The sequence below is a fragment of the Mustela erminea genome, chromosome 6, assembly GCF_009829155.1.
Source record: "Mustela erminea isolate mMusErm1 chromosome 6, mMusErm1.Pri, whole genome shotgun sequence".
NCBI lineage: Eukaryota > Metazoa > Chordata > Mammalia > Carnivora > Mustelidae > Mustela > Mustela erminea.
Window position 1 is genome coordinate 102,675,008 of NC_045619.1, and position 20,508 is coordinate 102,695,515.

The following is a 20,508-nucleotide window of genomic DNA, read 5'->3' on the forward strand; positions in this document are numbered from 1 at the left end:
CAGATGACACCCAAGACCCCTTTCCTATTCTGATATCCTTTCTTTGGTCATGGATGGGGGGGACCACACTGGGTAACTTCCAAGTTCCCAACAGACCAGACATACAAATTTAGTCCCAAGGGTGCCTTAGATGTAAGTGATGAAATATTCCAGAGTATCTGTACAGTCATCAGCACTGAAACCCAAATATTCTTTCATAGAACTCCAAGATTGTATGCTACAAGGCAATGGCTCAAAGAGCCAGGAAATTCCTTTCCCTGAGCCATCCTGTTTATACAAACTGAGTCATCTCACTGGATAATCAGGCACCTGCCGTCTTCTCCAAATGGCATTTAAACACAGTTCAGGCAGTATCCAGGGTCTCATTCGAGCATTTCTGGGAAGTAGGTTGAGTCACAGGTCATCTCTCTCTCTCTCTCTCTCTCTGTCATTCTCTCCCTGCCACCCCCCGCCCTTTTCTTTTTTGCTCTTGGAGCATACATTTCTTGTCATTCTCCATGCTAGGAGTCCCTCTCCCCATACATACTTAAGAGAAAAGGCCACAGTATGTCTGGATACCATACCCCTCGAGGTTCTACAGAAAGCTCCTGACATGCAGGAGATGCCCAGGCAGTGCTTGTGAAATGAGTGGATGAGTAAGTGGAAAGCAGTCTTTAAAATTAAAACTTACCGAGACCTCCATTGCTTTCCCAGCTTCTGAGCCCAGAAGCTCAGAGTGCGCTCTCTTGCTCAGCCACAGCCCCGGAATGGGTCCTTGGAATTTGCACATTTGTTTCTTCCTCCTTCCCCTGTCATTTCCTTTTTGTCTAAAATTCTGTAAACCTAATTATGTGTTCTTTTTATTGACTTTTCTACAGCCCTTTGGGAAGATGAAAGGGCAAAGGAATAAAGGAAACAAAGGTTCTCAGTCATGAGTTGTTGCTTGGGAACTTCTTTCTGGTCATGCTTACTTTCCTTGTCCTTCCACCTCACTGGCTGTGTTACCGCAGCCCAAATAGGTAGATGAGAGGACAGACGGATGGATGGATGGATGGATGGATGGATGGGAGGAAGGAATGGATAACTGATCTTCACAGTCCCATTTTGCAGGTGGATAAAGTAAACAAGAGTGAGTAAGCCAGGTCGTGCATTTGTTCACAATAAACATTTACTGGAAAGTCACTAAGCTGTTCTCTGAAAATCAGAAGTAAATCAGTAGATCTCATCCCTCAATTCTCTCTAGTTTTAACAAGGTGAATTAGGGGGCACCTGGGTGGCTCAGATCATTAAGCATCTGCCTTTGGCTCAGGTCATGGTCTCAGGGTCCTGGGATCGAGCCCCACGTCAGGCTCCCTACTCAGTGGGGAGCCTGTTTCTCCCTCTCCCTCTGCCTCTGCATCTCCCCCTGCTTGTACTCTCTCTGTCTCTCTCTCTCAAATAAATAAACAAGTCTTTTAAAAAAAGAAGAAGCTGAACTGGGTCCACTGATACAAAGTTTTTGAGGCAGCACAAATGCAGCCAGATAGAAGTGACACAGAAAACAGCAGGGACTGTCCAACGCACCAGCCACAGAAGACGTGTGAGTGAAGATGCTTTGGAGAGTGAAAACACCAGTACAGATTGCTGGTTAATTGTCCGACAGGAAGATTAGAAATTAGACTGGACAAGATCCAATAAAGGAAACCCAAGAGATATGAAAGCAGCTAGGGAGGGGGATGGACACTGTCACATCAGGGCTGAGTATTTTCCTTTTTGTGTGGTGAAAGGACATGGAATTTGGGTGACCTCAGAAGCTGTCTTTGTTTCCCAGCTTCATCAATTGTTAGGTCTGTGGCCCTGGGAAAATTATTTTACCTCTGTGAGACTCAGCTTTCTTACTTGAAAATGGAAATAATAATACTTGTCACTGAAGATTGTTTTTATGAATTTTTATGAACCAGAGAGCATGTGTCCCATGCTAGTAGATATGTAGGAAATGCCGGCTGAGGTTCCGTGAAGACTGAGCATTGGAGTTTTGTTTAGAGACTATGGAAGGGGAGCGATGGGCAGATTTTTCCAGAAAACCATAGTGTCCAAGCCTTTAAGCTCCCCATGTCTGAGAGCCACATTCTCCTGCCCTTTGCTGTGGTCATCAGCCGGGTTGGTTCATCCCAGAAGGCTCCCATGGCCCCAGTCTCTGTTCCCAAGGTAGAGAAGAGAGCTGCATATGGACTGGTCTGCGTCGTACTGTCAACCTGCATTCTTCTGTCCAAACTAGACTGAATTATTGAGTAGCAGGACTCTCAGAAATCACTGGACCGTCTTCCTCCATCTGGAGAAACTAGTGTTTCACTGTTCATGTGGTGAAAAAGTGTGGTCTGGCTCTCCCTTAATCACAAAGAAATGAAGAGAGTATGCCTTGCCTGTCTGTCCCAATGTTGCATTTGTATGCAGTGAACTCTTAATATTTAAGCTGTTCCTTCCAGCCTGTTCCTTCCTGTTGTGACTTCCAGAGTTTCTGAATTGAGCCCGATCCTCTGTATAAACCCCAAGTGACTCCATACAGACTGGGGAGGAGTTCCACCTGCGATCTTTATTTCCTAAGTAGTTTGTTTGGAAATTTGGATCCGTGGTTTTCATGACAGATCTTAACTACCAGCCATAAAGCCAACCTTCAAATGCTTTCCTTTCTTTTCTTTTTCAAATCCAGATTACTTTATTTTTGTTTTGTTTTTTAAAAATTTTTCTTGTGTTATGTTAATCACCATGAAAGACATCATTAGCTTTTGATGCAGTGTTCCAAATTTCACTATCGTGCCCTCCTTTTGCTTTGCTCTTCAAGTCCAGTGCAGTGGTTGTGCAGCTTTATGGATCTGCTGGTGAACATGAATTATTCCTGCCCCAGTGCTCCGGGAGTGCTGCCATTAGAGGTCTAACTCTCTGACACCAGCAGGGTCTGTCCACATGTCCACCTTCTCCACTGTGCACTGTGAGCTCTTGGGAGGATGGCACAGTAATTTGTTCATCTTCATTTCCTAGCAACAGACATGGTGTCCAGCATATAGAATGTGCTCAATAAATGATTGTTGGATGGATGAATGAATGGTAACTGATGGACACTGAGAACCTTCTTAAATTCTTTCAGCGCTTTTAATTGTTTTCCTAAGCAGTAGAGGCCCATGCTCATGCCCTCACTGTCTCTTCCTGTTTAACTATCAACTGATACTTGCAATTCCTTTTTACACCAGTTACCCTCTGTGCTGAGCCCAGTTGGCTTCCCTTGCCCTCAGGGGACGGGCATCACTGGGTACAGCCTTGAAATATGGGCTGACAAAATAAACAGTGATGACCTTCCCTTGCTCTATTTTCACATAAGTGTTTTTATTAAGGGACTGTTTCTAGCTGAATCGTTGAGAAGATCAACTCACATCACCAAGTCCCTTACTCATTTCCTTGCATTGCTTGTTAGTGGTTCAAGAAAAGGAGGATTCTTGAGCCCACATTTTGTCATCCCCTTAAGAAGATTGTGTTGCTGGGGCACCTGGGTGGCTCAGTGAGTTAAACCTCTGCCTTTAGCTCAGGTCATGATCTCAGGGTCCTGTGATCGAGCCCTGCATTGGGCTCTCTGCTCGGCGGGGAGCCTGCTTCCCCCTCTCTCTCTGCCTGCCTCTCTGCCTACTTATGATCTCTTTTTGTGTGTCAAATAAATGAGTGGAATCTTTAAAAAAAAAAAAGAAGAAGAAGAAGAAGACTTGTGTTGCTTTTACTAAGCTATAGAAAGTTAAGGGAAAAAAGCACTATGATGACTTTCATTAGATTTAGACTCTCCTAACTGACTGGTTTTATGCTCACTTTCTTCCAAGTCTTCCATGCAAGTTACAGCACTGAGAACTGCCATGTCAAGGTGTCAGCATTTCATGTCCCATCTCTCCTCACCATCACTGAGTCCCGTGATTTCCCTTCACACAGTTGAGTTGACCTCTTTTTGAATCTGTTTTGCGTTCACAGCTGGTGAAAATAATAACCTTATATTTATGAACCAACTAACCTCTGAACACCTGCTGTGGGATAGGCACCACACAAAATTGTGGAGACTCAGAAAAGAATTTGATATGTCCGTGGTCCCCTGGGGCTCCCCATCTAGGGACTGAGTCGAGTAGACCAGTAGAGCTGTGTGTGCAAGGCACGGTGGGAGTGAGTGGGGGAGGTGACTGTAGCACTCACTTCTGCCTGGGCAAGGTGGTGGGACTAGGGTGGAGAAGGTTCTTTATTGCGAAGGTTAGGTTTGAGTCAGACCTGAAATGCAGATTGTAATTCATTCAGCACATGAGAAGAGGATGAAAATTCTACAGATAGTAGAAGTATGTATGAAGACTCAGAAATACGGAAAACATGATGAGTTTGAAATGATTTTTTGAAATGGTTTGAAAGCAGGCAGAGTTGGTCTCCAAACATACCAGCTAAATATGAGCCCTGAGCTCAGAGCATGGGTGGGAAGGAGATGTGTTTGGAAAAATTAATTCGGGTTAGATCACAAAGGTCTTGAGTGTCGCAACATGGATCTGGGCTTATGTGTGTGAGTGTGCATGCATACAGGCATATGTGTGATGGAAAGGTGGATATTTTCACTGAAGAATTTTAAATTAATGAGTAAAAACTGTGCTTGATCAAGAGCTCTTCCACAAATCCTGGCTAACCTATTCTACCTGATGCACTATTTTTCTTCCTGAAGTAGATTGTCTTGGAACGTCCTTCCTGGAAGCCATCTTGTTCAGTTTAACCCACTCCTCCTTGTTATTTTAACCTAAGCCCAGGTAACGAAGGCCAAGATTTTAATTGTCTCCAGCGTCAGGCAGTATAGGGCTGGTGTTGATTTGAGAAGGTCCTGGAGAGTGAGAGGAGAAAAGCAATGGACTTTGTGCCTCGGAGTGTTTCCAGTCTTTGTGCATTGCTGGACAGCAATTGTCCCAGCCCAGCATTGCTGGAGCTCCTTACAGCAGGCTTTGTAAAGATTTAGCTGAAAATCAACTTACGGATTCCTGCCTAATTGGCTTGGCCAGGTTTAATCTGTTACTGGTCAAGCCAAGCTGGCTTCTATTATGCAGTGCACGGAGGGTTCCCGGTGATGTGATGTTCTTATCCTAATGCAGGCTGGCTGTTTGTAGAAGTCAATCTTGGTGTTGGTGAAGGCCAGTATCATTGTGTCCTCTGAAGTGAACCTAGAAGGACGCCCATCTGATACAATCTTTAGGTTTTTGACTTAAAAGAAAAAGTCTTGGATTTGGTATGTGTATGTTAGAGGGTTAGAGTTTTATATTTTTTTCCTCCCCCAGATAAAACAAAGCTTCCTATTTGATTCTGCCTCTTTGGGCTGATTCCTAGAAATGTACAGTGTACCCTGTCCAAGCAGGCAGCACTTACCACTTAGGACATCTGCAGAGAGGGGGTCCTCATGGCCTAGGGTACCCTGCGAAAGATCAGAGTGGGAACGGGGGTGTCCTGTCACTGCAGGCACAGCACCCGGGCCTTTCCTGAGCCCAACCCCTTGAGGTCATACAGGGCTGGACACATAGGCTTACATGGCAAGGAGAAAATAAGAACTGTGTTGTGGCCTTGGGGTAATTCAGGCGCACTGTGAGCATCGAGCCACCACTGAAAGTCGTTTATGTTGACCCAGGAGAGACCAAAGGGAGCCTGTAGGTCTGGGGAGTTTATGAAGGTAAAAAAACAAATCACCAGGGCAACCCCAGGGAGAGGGCTCATCTCTCCCCTGGAGATCACATGAAGAAAAGGAGGGAGAGGGCACAGTCCTATTTTCCTGTTTCCTGGAAGACCCTGGGTGTCCGCGTGCCATTTGCGCAAGTGTGGTGATGGCGTGCTGTGTACATTGACAGCTGCTCAGAAGTAACCTCTCCCTTTCTCCCCCTGCCAGTCTCTCTGCCAGCCCCTTGTGGGGGCTTTGGAGGGTTTGCACGGTTTTGCTTGAGGAAGTCACTACCAAAAAGAAGAACACTTGCCCTGTAGAACTGAACTCATTAGAATCAAGAAGACCAACTTAGAAATCCACAAATAAAGACACATTCATACATATACTTAAATACAGACATGTATTTTAAAGGTTGTAGAAAACTAGTCTAACATCTGTTTTGCTTTCCTTGTTAATTCCGTCCCCTCCACCCCCCTGCCCCTACCCCTACCCCTGACTCTAAAGTGAATTCCTCAGCAAAGCCTGATTTAAAAGATGCCAGAGACCCTGTATTTTGAACTGGCTCCCAGAGCTTGTTTTTGAAGATTTCCCCTCCCACTCCCCACCGCCCCAACCCCTTCAGCCAGCCAGCTTGGCAGGCGTCCTTCCAAGGTCCCAACCTTGACAAATCTGCGCCTTCTGGTGATCTTGCCACCAACTGACACCTGCCAGTCCCCTGGGGCTGGCTGAGAACCCGCTGGGCATCAAGGACCACATGGAGACGGACAAGAGCAAAAACCCACAACTGTGGTCCCAAGCAAACTGCCAGATCAAAAGCAGTTCCACGCAGGTTCTCTTTCTCGAAACTTCTACTGCCGCAGGACATATCCCTCTGTGAACATTTTCTATTTTATTATTATTTATTTTTAGTTTAGATCCTGGGTTTTCATTCTTTATTTGAATATTCTAGAATCTTGAAGCTTGTCAAAGAGAATGAGAATCACAGCGTCATTACAGATCAGACCTGGAGAGGAATTTAAGCCAGTCTCTTCAGGCCTTCTCAGTGAGGATGCTGAAGCCCATTGGGACAGAGAGAATTACGCAAAGACATATGGCTAGTGAGAACCATCTCCAACGCTGGAGGTCAGGCCTCCCGCCTCTCATTCAAAGCTTACAGCCTAAATTTGTGTCTGGATAACATATCTGTGTGCGGTCTACATCGCAGCCGCTCGTAAGGGTTGATATTTATCCCAGTAAGGGATAATGTTATTGAGCAATTATTAGGTGGCAGACGCTGTTCTAAGCACCTGATTCGTGCAATATTACTCACCCTTGTGACAACCTAGATGGGCATCGTCATTCTCCATTTGCAGTCAAAGTAACTGAGACCCAGAGAAGTTAAATAACTTGCCCTTGGCACGTAGGGCCTTCCTATTAGACTGTGGCTTTCCCAGGACTCAGGACTGTGGTTGCTGAGCCCCTAGGGATGGATGGAGCCCTCGCCTGTCTAGTGAAAAAGAAGTGTGAGTAGATGAGTCACAACAGCGCACGATGAGAGCTGTAACAGAGGCAGGCGCCAGGGCAGGGCAAGGGTAGAGAAGGAGGAAGACGGCATTTGCATGGGCTTCGGGCTGCAGAGATGTTGTTAGCTGGAGAGCTTGTGCACCGGCGAGGGGGGCGCCTGCTGCCTTTCAGGAAGATCCCAGAGGGGAGAAGCCTGGTGCCTAAAGGCAGAAGCATGCTGGCTGTGGGGGAGATGTGGAGAGATAGGGCTAGAGAGGTACGTGGGGATCAGACCATGAAGTACCTTCCTCCTGAGATAAGGAATTTGGCTGATAGTCAGGAAACAGAGGGGAGCCCAGAGCCATTTTTATGATAGGTAAGTGCCAGGATCAGGGGGAAGAGGCTATAGAAGCCTGGGCAGACTGGACAAGGGAAGCACTTAGGGGGTTGGGCTGTGGCCCAGGCAGACGCGGTGAAGGGCTGGGCACCACGCTGATTGGCACAGGCCTCCTCTCTCCTTTGCTCCCACTGCTTCCATGGCTTGGAATGCTCTCTTCAGCCCAGGCCCATCTTTGAAGACCAAGCTTAGGTGTTTGACCTGGAGGCTCTCTTCAGCCCCCACCATGAATGGGCTTGCGCTCCCCCTCTCCTGGGTCCCCGCCATCTCCGACACATTCCACATTCTCTCTTGGCATGCAATCTTGGCACTCATCTTCGTGTATCTTTCTCTCTCAGCTCACCAAAAGCAGGACCAGACCTTTGCCTCCTGAAATACTTGGCAAGGTGCCTGACATTCAGTGAGCTCTCAATAAATGTGTGATGAATGAATAAACTTTCTAAAGACAGTGACTATTTATATGGAAAGATGAGGCCCAATTCGGAAAGTGATTTTTTTTAAGTGACCTTAGGGGTTGGCAAACTATGGCCACTTTATGTACTGCTTTTGTGGATAAAGTTTTATTGGAACACAGCCAAGCTTATCTGTCCATGTGCTGTCCTTAGCAGCATTCGCCCTACAATGGCAGGGTTAAGTCATTGTGACAAGATGGTGTGGCCTGCAAATGGAAAAATACTTACCATCCGGATGCTTACTGAGAAAGATTGTCAACCTGTGAGTTAGAGGACCAGGATTAGTGACTGGAGATAAAGAGTGATGGAAAGGAGAGAGTCAAGACTTTTCTTATTGTCAGATCTCCTCACCACGCTTAGCGCAGAGTTTGCTCCGCGGCGATGGCCTTGGCCCATGGGCCTGCAGGCGCTGGGAGAGAGAGACCATAGCTGTGGGGCAAGAGGAAGCGGGAGCTGGGAGACCAGGGTGGGAAAGAGACCCCGTAAGAAAAGACCAGGGGCCGTGGCTGCAAGGCCAGGTTGACCTAGATCCTGCTTCTCCTGGGGAAGCTCCTCACGCTCTTCTCTCCCGTAGTCATCCAGTTTGGCTTTGTCACCCTCTTTGTGGCCTCCTTTCCTCTGGCACCTGTGTTCGCCCTCCTCAACAATGTCATCGAAGTGCGGCTTGATGCAAAGAAGTTTGTGACGGAGCTGAGACGGCCAGATGCCGTGAGAACCAAAGATATCGGTATGTTCCCTGCCTAGAGATCATGGCAGGCCCTCGCCTCCGTCCATCCCCTCGGGCTCCCTGCAGCTTCCTGCCATCACCATCTCACACTGGATTCAAGAGGGCTGGGGGAAGCCCTTGTCTCTCCATCCCTTGGAGCTCCTTGTCCTCATATCTTCGGGTTCCAGGAGGCCTTTATCCACACCCACTTGTCCCCCTGATTTCCAGACAGACGCATCTCAGCCTTCCTAGGCAAGCCCATTCCTGGGGCCTTGCAGACCTCCGTGGTACTTTGTCTGTGGATCCTCACCCTGGGCTGTGGCCTTGTTGTCACCAGACCAAGGGTGGCAGCGAGCCCGACGTGCTGCTCTCTGTCTTACAGGGATTTGGTTTGACATTCTCTCCGGGATCGGCAAGTTCTCCGTTATCAGCAACGTAAGCATTTCCTCCATGACACCCTAGCTCTGTGGGAAGGGAGCTGCCTAGGGGGCCTCTAGGGGAGCTGCGGCTTTCAAAGCAGGGTACCAGCCCTCAGTACCTCCCAGCCTTTTATTTTGGAGCTTTGTTCAAGGCAGCCCCTTGTTAATAGTGCGTACATGCCTTCTGACTCCTCCTGCAGTGGCCAGGGCTGCGTGACGTTCTTGTTAGTTTCACTATGCAAAAGGTAATTATCCACCAGAATGCATACCTTGGCCTTAAGAGTCAAAAATCTGATCTTTCTCCGGAGCCAAGAATAATGAGGAAAGAATTCCCCATATCTATCCATCTCTTTCTTTTTCTACTCCCAAACTAAACAATACCTGGACCGGTGCCCAGGTCCGTGGTTCCTAATTACGGTTCCTCCAAGCTGTCAATGCGGAGTCGCAATTATTCCCATGGATTCTGGCATGCGTAGGTTAGGATAGGACAGACAAGAAGAGGGGTCCTACCTGTCGTGACCTCCTTAACTGCCTTGCCAGACATGTCAGTATTTCAGGGGAAATCCTGCTGGGCCCAAGCCAATGGCAGCTTTTTGCTCCTGCCTTTTGTACGGATGGTGGCCCGGCAGGGCCTTTTGTTCCATCTCCCAAGAAAGTCCTGGCGGCCTGGCACATACCAAGAAAGCCACCCGCCCGTTTTCCTCCTGGGAAAGAAACTTTCGTTCTGGCTGGGACTGGTTGCCTGTTAAGAACAGGTAAAATGACTAGAGAGGCAGAGAGAATAAGCCCCCTGCATTTTGAATGCTCAAAGTAGGAAGCACACATCTTAAGTCTGGCAGATGAGGTGGAATTCAGAGACTAGATCAGTAGCTACTTTGGAGTTGTGTTTACTAGGAAAGGGGCCTTGCATACTAGGCACTTTCCGCCATACCACAGAATGACAAGAAGTCTTACCTCCCTGGCCTTTCTAAGACTTCTTTACTTATCTGTAAGAATGGGAGAGCATAAGATTACCCACCAAAAAGGATCATTCTGGAGATTAAATGGGAAGATGGAAGGACAGAGAGCAAGAGCTCAATAAGTATGTTACTCATTCTCAAATATGGTTGTGGCCTTTCATGCTCATATACACATGTAGGAAACAATACCTAAACTACATTAAAAAAAAAATAGCTTTAATTATTGGTGCAGATTACAGTATAAACACCTGCCAGAAAGATTTAAGATTTTCTTTGCAGAAAGTACCTCCACATTCAAACATGCCATCATTCACTTGCTGTTTGCTTTGCTCCGTAGACAGTTATAGGACACTTAAATATGCTAGACAGTACATTGGGTACGCGTGGTTGGATCCAGCAAGACCCACTCCTACCCCCTCCGTGTCTCAGTGTTCCTAAATCTGATGGATGAAAGCACAACTTCCTTTATGTGCTGTGCTAAAAAGTGCTGAGAGACGATGGTCAAATGGAGGGAACGTGGTACCATGTCCCTGGTACTCCTGGTTCTCTGGTGTCCCACAGAGGCAAAGGTTCATCGTCAGCCAGTGTCCTTGCACATTGCCTCTAAGTGGCACTCTTTTCACTCTGAGTAATTTTCTCAGAAATTCTTCCACTCTGCCTTGGCTTGGCTAACATCACTGTCAACTTGGATATTTCAGAGGGGCTCACTCCCGCCCGAACCCAACAGTCCACACTGGCTTAATACTCTCAGCAGCCAGCCACTGTCCAGTGGGTTCACTTACACATATCGAAGGTGGGAAACTGCATGAGCTCCAAGTAAGGACTTCTCTATCAGAGTGGTGTCTCTGGATGAGGAGCCCAAGAGAGACCCATCCCTCAGCCAGCGGGACCCTGTACCACCTGGACAGCTTCCTCCCTGAACACCCCGCAAGCCCCTGTGCTTCTGTCCTTCAGGCCTTTGTCATCGCCGTCACCTCCGACTTTATCCCTCGCCTCGTGTACCAGTACGCCTATAGTCACAACGGGACCCTGCATGGCTTTGTCAACCACACCCTCTCCTTTTTCAACGTTAGCCAGCTGAAGGAGGGAACGCAGCCGGAAAACTCACAGTTTGACCAAGAGGTTCAGTTCTGCAGGTAAAGTAATCCGGTGGAGGAGGGCAGCAGCAGGTGTCAGGAAGTGGTAGATCCAAGGAATTATCTGGAAGATCTAGATTTATATCACTCTCTTCTCCCTCAGCCCCCCGAATCACTATAAATCAATTGCAGTGAATCAGTAAGTATTTATTGAGTGTCTTTTACCAGACACTACAGAGCAAAGAAGTATATAGCCTTGTCTTTACCATCAAGGCCTTTGTGGTCTGGTTGGAAAAAGCAAGCAGAGCAGATGGGACAGAGCGTGCTACTGAAGGACTCTATCTAGTGTGGACCGTGAGCACTGGGGGTGTTCAGAGGAGGGGAAGATTGGTGGGGGCTAGAAGGGAAAGGTAGGCTTCCTGGAGGGCCCAGGAGGAGATGTAAGATGGAAAGAGAGTAAGCTACGTGGGGAGTCAGCATGGGCTAAGTCATAGGATGAGGATGAATTTGGAGTGTTAGATGAACATTTAGAGGCTAGGTATTGTAGTTAGCAAGAAGAGCACTTAGAAGATAACAAAAAGGAACAGTTTTGGAAATACAGTATATCAGAACTGCTAGGATAATATAAGCCAAAACATTGTTGAATTTGAATAGATAGGACGAAGTCGATGATAGGAAATCTTGATATATTGCAGGAATTGTAATATGATGTGAGAATGATAGGTAAAGTGTAGGCTTCGGAAAATTAGTCTCAGAAAGAAGTGTGGACTAGAATTGGGGGAACTCAGGGAGGGCAGCTAAGCTGCTGCCATCATTCAGGCATGAACCACGGCAGGCATGGTCCAGGGTGATGGAAGGAATTAGGAGGAAGTGAGGAGCTATTTACTGTAATACATGGTAGTGTTGGTGGCAAGAGAGTAAGAGGGAGCCAGAGCCAAGGATATCTCTCAAGGTTGGGCTGAGGTCAGAGGTGGGTCCATTGACAGGGAAAATGCTAAGAGAATCCAATTTTATGGCACATAGGATGAATTTGATTTCAATCACATTGATTAAAAAAGAATGGTGGGAAAGTTTTCACCTAACTCCAGGGCACACCTAAGCTGGAATTCCTAAGGGGTCCAGGTCAGAGTTGTGGTTGAAAACCACCAGCACAGGGAACATGGAAGCCAAGAAACAGAAAACTCCACTATTAATTCAAGAAGGGCAAATAAAGAGAGGAACAGATGGGAACCAATTTGGAACCTCGTGAGATGATAGTAAAGGACTTTGGCAAAGATCACAGCTCATATACCAAAAAGCATAGAGGAATAAATACAACAAAATCCAAAACCTAAGAAAGGTATTGAGGGATAAATGGAGGGCTTTTCTGGGCCATCCTCAAGCGTGTCTGACATAAGTGCTGGTGACCCTCCATCGGAGAAGCAAGGCCTTAGTGGGTCTTGCCACCGGGGTGACCCTGGGTATAGCTATCGTGTATTCCTGCTTGATACCCAAGGCCTGCCGTCCGTGAGATGGCCGCTCAGGTTCAGACCCACAGTCTGACGCCACACAGGAGAGGAGTCGATTGGTCCTCCCCACCCAGATGACCGAGTGACACAACCGTACCCTGTGTGATTGCAATGGAAGGGTATCTGGTCCTGGCCGGGAGAGCTGTAGGGCTACACTCTAGTCAATAAGGAGAAGGCTCAAAACCAGCGACCAGATCTAAGAACAGATAAGTAAATTTAGTCACAGATAGTGATTTCTGTCAGCCTAGATGTTTCCAGTAACTGCATAGCTGGCGCCACAGGGAGTCTCACTCTGGGACTGAGGCAGGCAGATTTGCTGCTATGCAGTGCACAGTGGCCACTGTGTGCTCGTCACGCCAGACTGCCTGTCCTTGCCGCTAGGCTTTGGCCCACAGATGCGACAGACGTAGTTCCAGCACACGGAGGGTGTGTCCCAGCCGCAGGCTTCCCTGGTAGCATCCAGACTGGCTCCAGCAAGGTACATGAGGTCGGCCAGCAGTCGGCAGTGCAAAATTGTATTTCCAGAATCGTTTCTGTAACCAGAAGGTATAGAATGATCTTTTCGAAGCTCCCCATTCTACCGCGGATTAGAAGGATAAAGAATTCTCTGAGTCACTGGGGTTTCAGGGACAGATCCTGAAGTAAAACTCACGTATATCCAAGAAAGCAGGTCAGCCCTCAGACACAGCAGGGAGAAGCACCGTGTGGGCTGTGGGGAGGCAGGGCTGACACTGTGTGTTTTGTGTTTTTTTTTTTAAAGATTTATTTGAGAGAGAGACAGAGAGAGAGAGAGCTCCCAGGTCAGGGGGGCAGTAAGAAGAGGCAGAGAGAGAAACTAAGCAGACTCCATGCAGAGTGTAGAGCCTGACACAGGGACTCATGATCCTGAGATCACGACCTGAGCCGAAATTAAGAATTGGACACTTAACCCACTGAGCCACTCAGGGGCCCCCTTTGTCTTTCTTCCCTTCCCTTCCACTCCACTCCCTTCCCCTTCCCGCCCCTGCCCTTCCCTCCCCTCCCTTTCCGGCCCTTTCCGGCCCTTTCCCCTCCCTCCCCTCCCCTCCCTTCCCCTCCCCTCTCTCTTTCTTGGGAGAGAGGCTCCCCACAGAGCAGGGAGGCCAATGCAGGACTCCATCCCAGAACCCCGGGATCATGACCCAAGCCAAAGGCAGACGCTTAACTGATGGAGCCAGCCCAGTGTCCCATCCCCCTGTGTGTTTCTTTAGTCGGTCTAGAAGCACTGAGGGTCTGTGACCTTGCACCTGACCATCGGAACTTCCAGAAACACTGTGAATATGCTTTCCAGATATATCAGGGGCTTCACTGGCTTAAACGTAAAAGGACTTGAATGGGCCGCCACATTGAAAGTTGAAAGTAGTTCTAATTTTAGGCAAGATGATTCAGTCAAGTCTGCCTACACCAAATCTTTCTCCACCTCCCTCGCAGTACTACTCCAGTCTACTACCAGCAGCTCCTAGGTCCAAGTCCAAGTGGGAACATACCTCTTTCCCAGTGATCCTGCAGAAGTCTCATTGGCTAGGATCAGTAGGCGTGCCCTCCCCAGAACCGGTCATGGTAGCCAGGGGAGGAGCTGGAGGTGGGAAATGAAATGATCTCAGTCTGAAGCACCGAGTAGGAGAGTAGGAGGTAGTTGCGTGGGGAAAAGTTAAGGTGAATGGATACAGCAGCAAATGTCCTGCACACCAGGTATTACTAGTACACACGGAGCAGGTCAAGCTTTGTTGTAGCTGCTTCCAGAGTCCCTGGACTGCCCAGCCAGTTCCAAAGCCCCGATAACTCCTCTCTCCATCGTTTCCATGTAAGATGGTGGGATTGTGGCTTATTGGAGACCCATTAAAAAACAACAAAGGGGCGCCTGGGTGGCTCAGTTGTTAAGTGTCTGCCTTGCTCGGGTCGTGATCCCAGGATCCTGGAATTGAACCCCACATGGGGCTCCCTGCTCAGTGGGATGCCTGCTTCTCCCTCTCCCACTCCCCCTGCTTGTGTTCCTTCTCTCGCTGTGTCTCTCTCTGTCAAATAAATAAATAAAATCTTTAAAAACAACAACAACAACAACAAAATCCCCTCTTCCAGCAAAGTGGCAGAATTATTACTGGGCGCCATGTGTAGAAGTATGTTCTGTATTTCTGCTAAGAAAATGTTTCTGCAAGATGAAACCAAAATGATTTTTGGAGTATCTGACATGATTTCTTTACCCAGTGCCAGTAAAGAGTATGGGTTCACTGTGCAATTATTTTTGAGACCTTACGAGAAAGGCTTGTTGTTGGTTCCACGATAAGGAATAAAACACAATGCCTCCCTCAAGAAGTCTAGATGGAGGAGATGAGCAAGTAAGCAAGCAAATAAAGTCTAGCTTTAGTCATTTATAACAGGGTAACTTCAGGGAGCTCCGAGAGCCACACAGAAGGAGGCACGCACCTAACCCAGACCCGAGTATTGCCGTGAAGCTTCAGGGGAGCTAAAAGCTGGAGGTCAAACATTGTGCAGGTTTGGCCAGACTGATGCTCTTGTTGACGCTCCTTGTTCGCATGACCAAGCTGGCCTGGGAGGGCTGGGAGGAGTGCGGGGGTGCGGAGGGGACCGGAAGGGAGCCTCGAGTGCTGAAGAAGGTCTGGGGAGAACAAGGCCTTCCAGGTAGACGAGCTCCTTGGTGCTGGATGGTGGGAGCTGGAGTGGCAGATAAGCTCTGAGGGCGAGGAGGAAAGAGAATGCAGAAGCCAGACCGAGAAGAGCGTGGTGGTCTTACGGAGGTGTGTGGACTCTCCCTTAGGGCAGTGGGGAGCCGCAGGGAGCAGGGATGAGATCACACTTGTCATTGGGGTTCTCTCTGGCTGCAGTGTGAAGGCCAGTGGGTTACATTTGAAACAGAGATGTTTCACTCCACGGTGTAAACAGGTGTCCAGAGCCGGCTCAGCCTATTATCTGGATACAACATACCAAATCGGTGTACTTTGGGGCTACCTTCTCCTAGAGGGGCAATAATTATTGATGGAAATCTCTGCCTCAGTGGGTCCTACTTGCCTCATGCTGTGGGAACTTGGCCAGCTCACCAGCGTCTCAGGAGTTTCGGAGGGGAGCATAACCTACTGATGTAAGCCAGGCATCGTCAGTCGGTGTAAGAGGTAGCAATGAAGGAGAAGGAGAGAGAGAGATAAGAGAAGGAGAGGGAGGGAGAGAGAGGGAGAAGGAGAGAGCGCTCTAGAGCCAGTCCCAAAGCCAGTGTTTAAAGCTGCTTCCGTGGTGGGAAATGAAAAGTTTGTCCTGATTTCTGCCAAATAGTGTTGGGAACTCGATGACCCTTCTTATTCTTAGCTTTCAGTGACCTCTGGAGATAAATGTGGTCACATAAAACTGAGGGCTCGGGCTCCAGCCCAGCCTCGCCAGGCATCGAGGTATCCTAAAAATAGCAGTAAACGTTGGGACACGTCTCCAGCTGCCCATTTGAGATGCATTCCCAGCATTTTGGGAGCAGCGTTCACTTCGGTCCTCTCGCTGCTCTGGCGGGGCCGCTCCATAAACAGTCCAGTGACCTGGGTCTGCGGGCAGGAGCCGACGCGGCTGACAGGGTGGAAGGGCTACCATGTCCTGGATGGCGGGTGGTGGCCCAGGCTCCCGGCTCCACGGGAAGGGAGCGAAGGGGTCGGCAGGGGAGGGCCTGGCCAGGGAGCTGACTTGGGCCTGGTCAAGCCAGTGGGACTGCTGGGGGCTGCCGAGCGTCGTTGGGGGCGACTGCTGGGTTTCTCTGCAGGGCCCGAGTTCTTGCATCTCTCAAGGTCACGTGGCAAGTCTTCGGAGAGGCGAGTTCTCTTCAGTCTGAGGCTGTCTGTCATCTGCTCCGTGAATACAGAGGGAGAGTCAGCTTTTCCGGGTGTTGCCATTACTGATCTTTATCGACCCCTGGATTAATGTGGCTCTCATTAGTTCCTAATTGCCTGTACTGTTTTCCCTCGTTAAGGGCCGGTCTCAGAAGGCAGTTTGAAGTAGCTCAGATGGAATGAAGATATTGTATGTAATTGTGTTTAGCAAGAAAATGACACTAATTGCCATTGGGACTATTAAAATTTTTTTTAAACATACCACTGTTTGGAGTTGAGAACCGTATTTACTAACTGATTCATAATGTAACTAAAACCTCATTTTTGGAAAAAGCCATCCCTGATTGTTGATGACTAAATCCTCAGTCTGTAACTTCAGTAGCCTTCCCGCCCACAGTGGTGTTGGATGAGGAGGAATTGTGGCAGATGTCCCTGTCCCTGTCACTGGCCACCCCTGCAAGGGAGGATGAGCGGAGGACATCTAAGCGGGGAGTCTCTCTCTTCCCCCCCCCGCACCTCAGTTCCCCATCTATAGCAGACATGGAACGAATGCTCTCCAAAGATTCTTTCTGCTTCTTTCAAAAAAAAAAAATTTCATTATATTTAGTATATTTTATATACTAAAAACTCTAAACATTAACGGACAGCCTCTCCGACTCTGTTCCACATCCGCCCTCCCCTCTGCCTGGTCCTAGGCACCTCCCCAACAGTACTCACGGCGGGACATTTCCACACGTCTTTCTCAGACTTTCTTTCATGAGTTAACATCAAGTGAGCTCACAGAAACTTTACGGGGTTTCATGGCTTTGTTTTATAATAATGAAATACATTCGGATTAATGGGAATGTTATTTCTTTAGGTAGTGTATAAATTCAAACTCCATGTGATTTTTCATAGTGTTAGAACAATCTAGATATAATCTTACATTAATTTAGAGCTACAATATAATGATGATTTTTCTACCAGTTTCACTTACCGTGTATGAGTCTGTCTCAGTTAACGCTATAATTTGGCTCCTCGAAGCTTAGTATTAAAATGTGAGTCCACCGAATATTGCCATTAATTATATCCTCTTGAAATTGTGCCACCTCCAGGCAAAGGGGAAAGAGTAGCTGTTGTTGATGGGGCACATGGAACGTTTTTATTTAAAAGCAACTCTGTATAAATATGTATATATACAAAAGGAAAAGTCTTTCTTGATCATCCTTACCCCAGTCATTCTCTCCCAGGAGAAACCATTGTGTTTATTCTTGGTAGAAGCCTCCAGAAATCAGTCACATGCATTGTCTTATTTAATTTTCACTGTGCTTTCCTTTAACATTTAACGTACATGTACACACACGCAGGCCCATACTCATTTCTTTATGGTCGGTGGGTGAGAGCTGGAGCACTTCTGTGTGCTCAGCACAGAGATACAAGCTCCATTTTACAGATTAGAATGCTGAGGTTCAGAGAAAAGAAACAGGTTTCTCAGGGCCTTATAGCTAGTAAGTGACAGAGGCCACTCCCAGTGCACACTTGCTTTTTAGACACTCCAGTGGGTTTGTAATTGCAAGCCTCTCCTTATTATGAGACTCTCAAAATTAATATTAAGGCTCAAAGACAATAAAGAGAGCTCTGGAGGGGTGAGGATGAGGTCTAGGAATGGCTCCTAAAAATCCTATCTCCGAATTTAAATCCCAGCCAGCAGGTGCAGGAAGGGACCAGATGTGGGAGTTCTCCCAGTGCTTGGCCCCTTAGGGAGACTTTGGGAGAACCGCACTCCCTCAACCAGGGAGAAGCATCTGGTTTTGAAAGGCCTTTTAAAAGCTTCTGGGAATGGAGCAGAAGCTCTACCTCCCACGGGCCTGAGGCTTACCTATTTTGTGCCATTTACCTGGACACAAATCCTGAGAGAAGCCCCTGGAGTTGTGGCGCCAGCTGACTCTTTCTGATTCATATCAGCGCGAGGCAAAACCTGTAACATCTGTGCCCACGAGGCTCAGAGACCCCCCCCCTTCCCCAGAATGCCAGAAGCCCTGGGAGCAGTTGTGTATGTGCTCTATCCTCTTCCCAGGAGCGGTGTCAGCCACCTCCAGGCAAAGGGGAAAGAGTAGCTGTTGTTGATGGGGCACATGGAACGTTGAGGCCACTTTGTAGACCAGCACCTTGGCCATCAGAATGTCGGGTAACTTGTGAGAGAGCATAGAACCAAAGTGATAGAGGTAACACTGAGCTGTCACCTGGTGACTCTGAAGTGTATGCTTTTGCCAGTGCTGTGCATGGGGCTTAGACACCAGATGGACCTGGCTGACAGCTCATGTGTCGTGGTGGACACAGTGAGGGTCATTGGTCACTGGTCTTTTTTTTTTTTTTAAGATTTTATTCATTTATTTGACAGAGCCCAAGCAGGGGAAAAAGCAGAGGGAGAGGGAGAAGCAGGCTCCCCACTGAGCAGGGAGCCTGATTCGGGGCTCGATCCCAGGACCCTGAGATCATGACCTGAGCCGAAGGCAGACGCTTAATGACTGAACCACCCAGACACCCCATCACTTATCTTTTGTGGCCATTTCTAGTCTTAAAGGTCTTAAAGATGATTATCTCTCTAAGTAGTGTCTTCTTGTTACTCACTGAAAACATTTGATAAGCTTGACTTCTTAGGATGACACTGGAAAAAAATGATGAAATCTGAATTTACATTGGAATGTAAATAACCAGTTCTTTCCTGGTGGCAGAAGCTTACGGGAATAATATTCTTCAATCTATGAGTCATTGTTCATGAGTGGGTTAGGAAATCACTTTAGTCGGTCATGATCAGCATTTTAAAGACGAGAATAGGATAAGACAGGAGACGATAGATTCAGAAAATATTGGTTCATCGCACATGGCGAGGGTATGATTTTCAGCTCAGTGACGTATACTTACGTGTGCATTAATGGACAATGTATTTCTCACTACCGTAGGTCATGGGTTTTTTTTTAAAGTTAGCTTCAGAAAAGGAGATATGAACAGATGCATAACTCATTGAATTGTGCATTGTTCTTTTCCGTGGATCGTTTGTCCTCTAGTTCCTACCAGAACTACCTGTAGCCCATTGGCATAGTGTGTTTTCAAATAAAGCTTTCTAGAAATATCTGTGTTAATCTTTCCCCAGATCTTTGATTCAGTGCATGTGTTTGTTAGATTTTAAAAATGTTTTGGACACTCAAAGGGACACTTCCAAAAGCTGTGGTGAGTTAGTATCAGAGGTAGGACCAGAATTAGATTATTTATGGATTCTTTCCAGACTGGGAAAAAGATGGGTGAGCGGTGGCTCCTAGAGCAAGGTCAGTGAGCAGCTGTTCCTTCCTAAGTGGAGCTAGAACACGAGAAGAACAGACTTCGGTTGTAGCAGGAGAGATGGGACTGACCTGGGGGAGGGCGCTAGGTGTCGTGCCCGTCCCCCTGAGGTCTTGAGAAGAGTAGATAGATCCGCTTTTGCTGTGAGGTCCTTTGAGGGGCAGCTGGAAGGCAGCGAGCTTGAGCTTTTTCCCACCCGAAGGTGTCCCTCTCCATTTAGCCATGCTCTCCCTCTCTCCCGTTAACAAGCCTAATCTAGGGCTGGCCGTGCTTCTGTCCTCGGCCCCGCGGATACGATGAATCCCGCCGTGTACTGCTGGGCTGCAGTTAGCTTTGCTTTTCAGCCGGATGTCAAAGCAAGCCTGCGACAGCTGTGATCAGCTGTTGGAAGGGCGGGGGTGGGGAAGGGGCAGCTCCTGGCCTCCTGCCCAACCCTAGTCAACTGCTTACTGTCCATGTCTGTTTGTCTCTTCCTGTTGCTGACTCTGTCGCTCTGCCATTTTCTGTTTGTGTGTATCTCTTTTCCTCTTCCTCTTTTTTTCCTTCCTTCTTCCTGCATCTCTGTGGACAGTTGGAAGCCACCGTGCTTTTACCTGGATCTTTTAGGGCAGCTGGCTCATTCCAGGTGGGGAAGGGACAGAAAGCTCCCATTTCTGGGGCACCTGGCTGGCTCAGTCCATTAAGCGT

General features: G+C 47.9%; 1 protein-coding gene across 1 annotated transcript in view; it reads left to right on the plus strand.

The window, feature by feature from the left end:
- Positions 1-20,508, plus strand: part of ANO2 (anoctamin 2) — a 338,274-nt gene that overhangs the window by 313,194 nt on the left and 4,572 nt on the right. Inside the window, exons 21-23 of the mRNA XM_032349035.1 lie at positions 8,571-8,723; positions 9,085-9,137; positions 11,035-11,216. Of these exons, the coding sequence (XP_032204926.1) occupies positions 8,571-8,723; positions 9,085-9,137; positions 11,035-11,216 (388 nt within the window). The remainder of the gene's footprint in view (positions 1-8,570; positions 8,724-9,084; positions 9,138-11,034; positions 11,217-20,508) is intronic.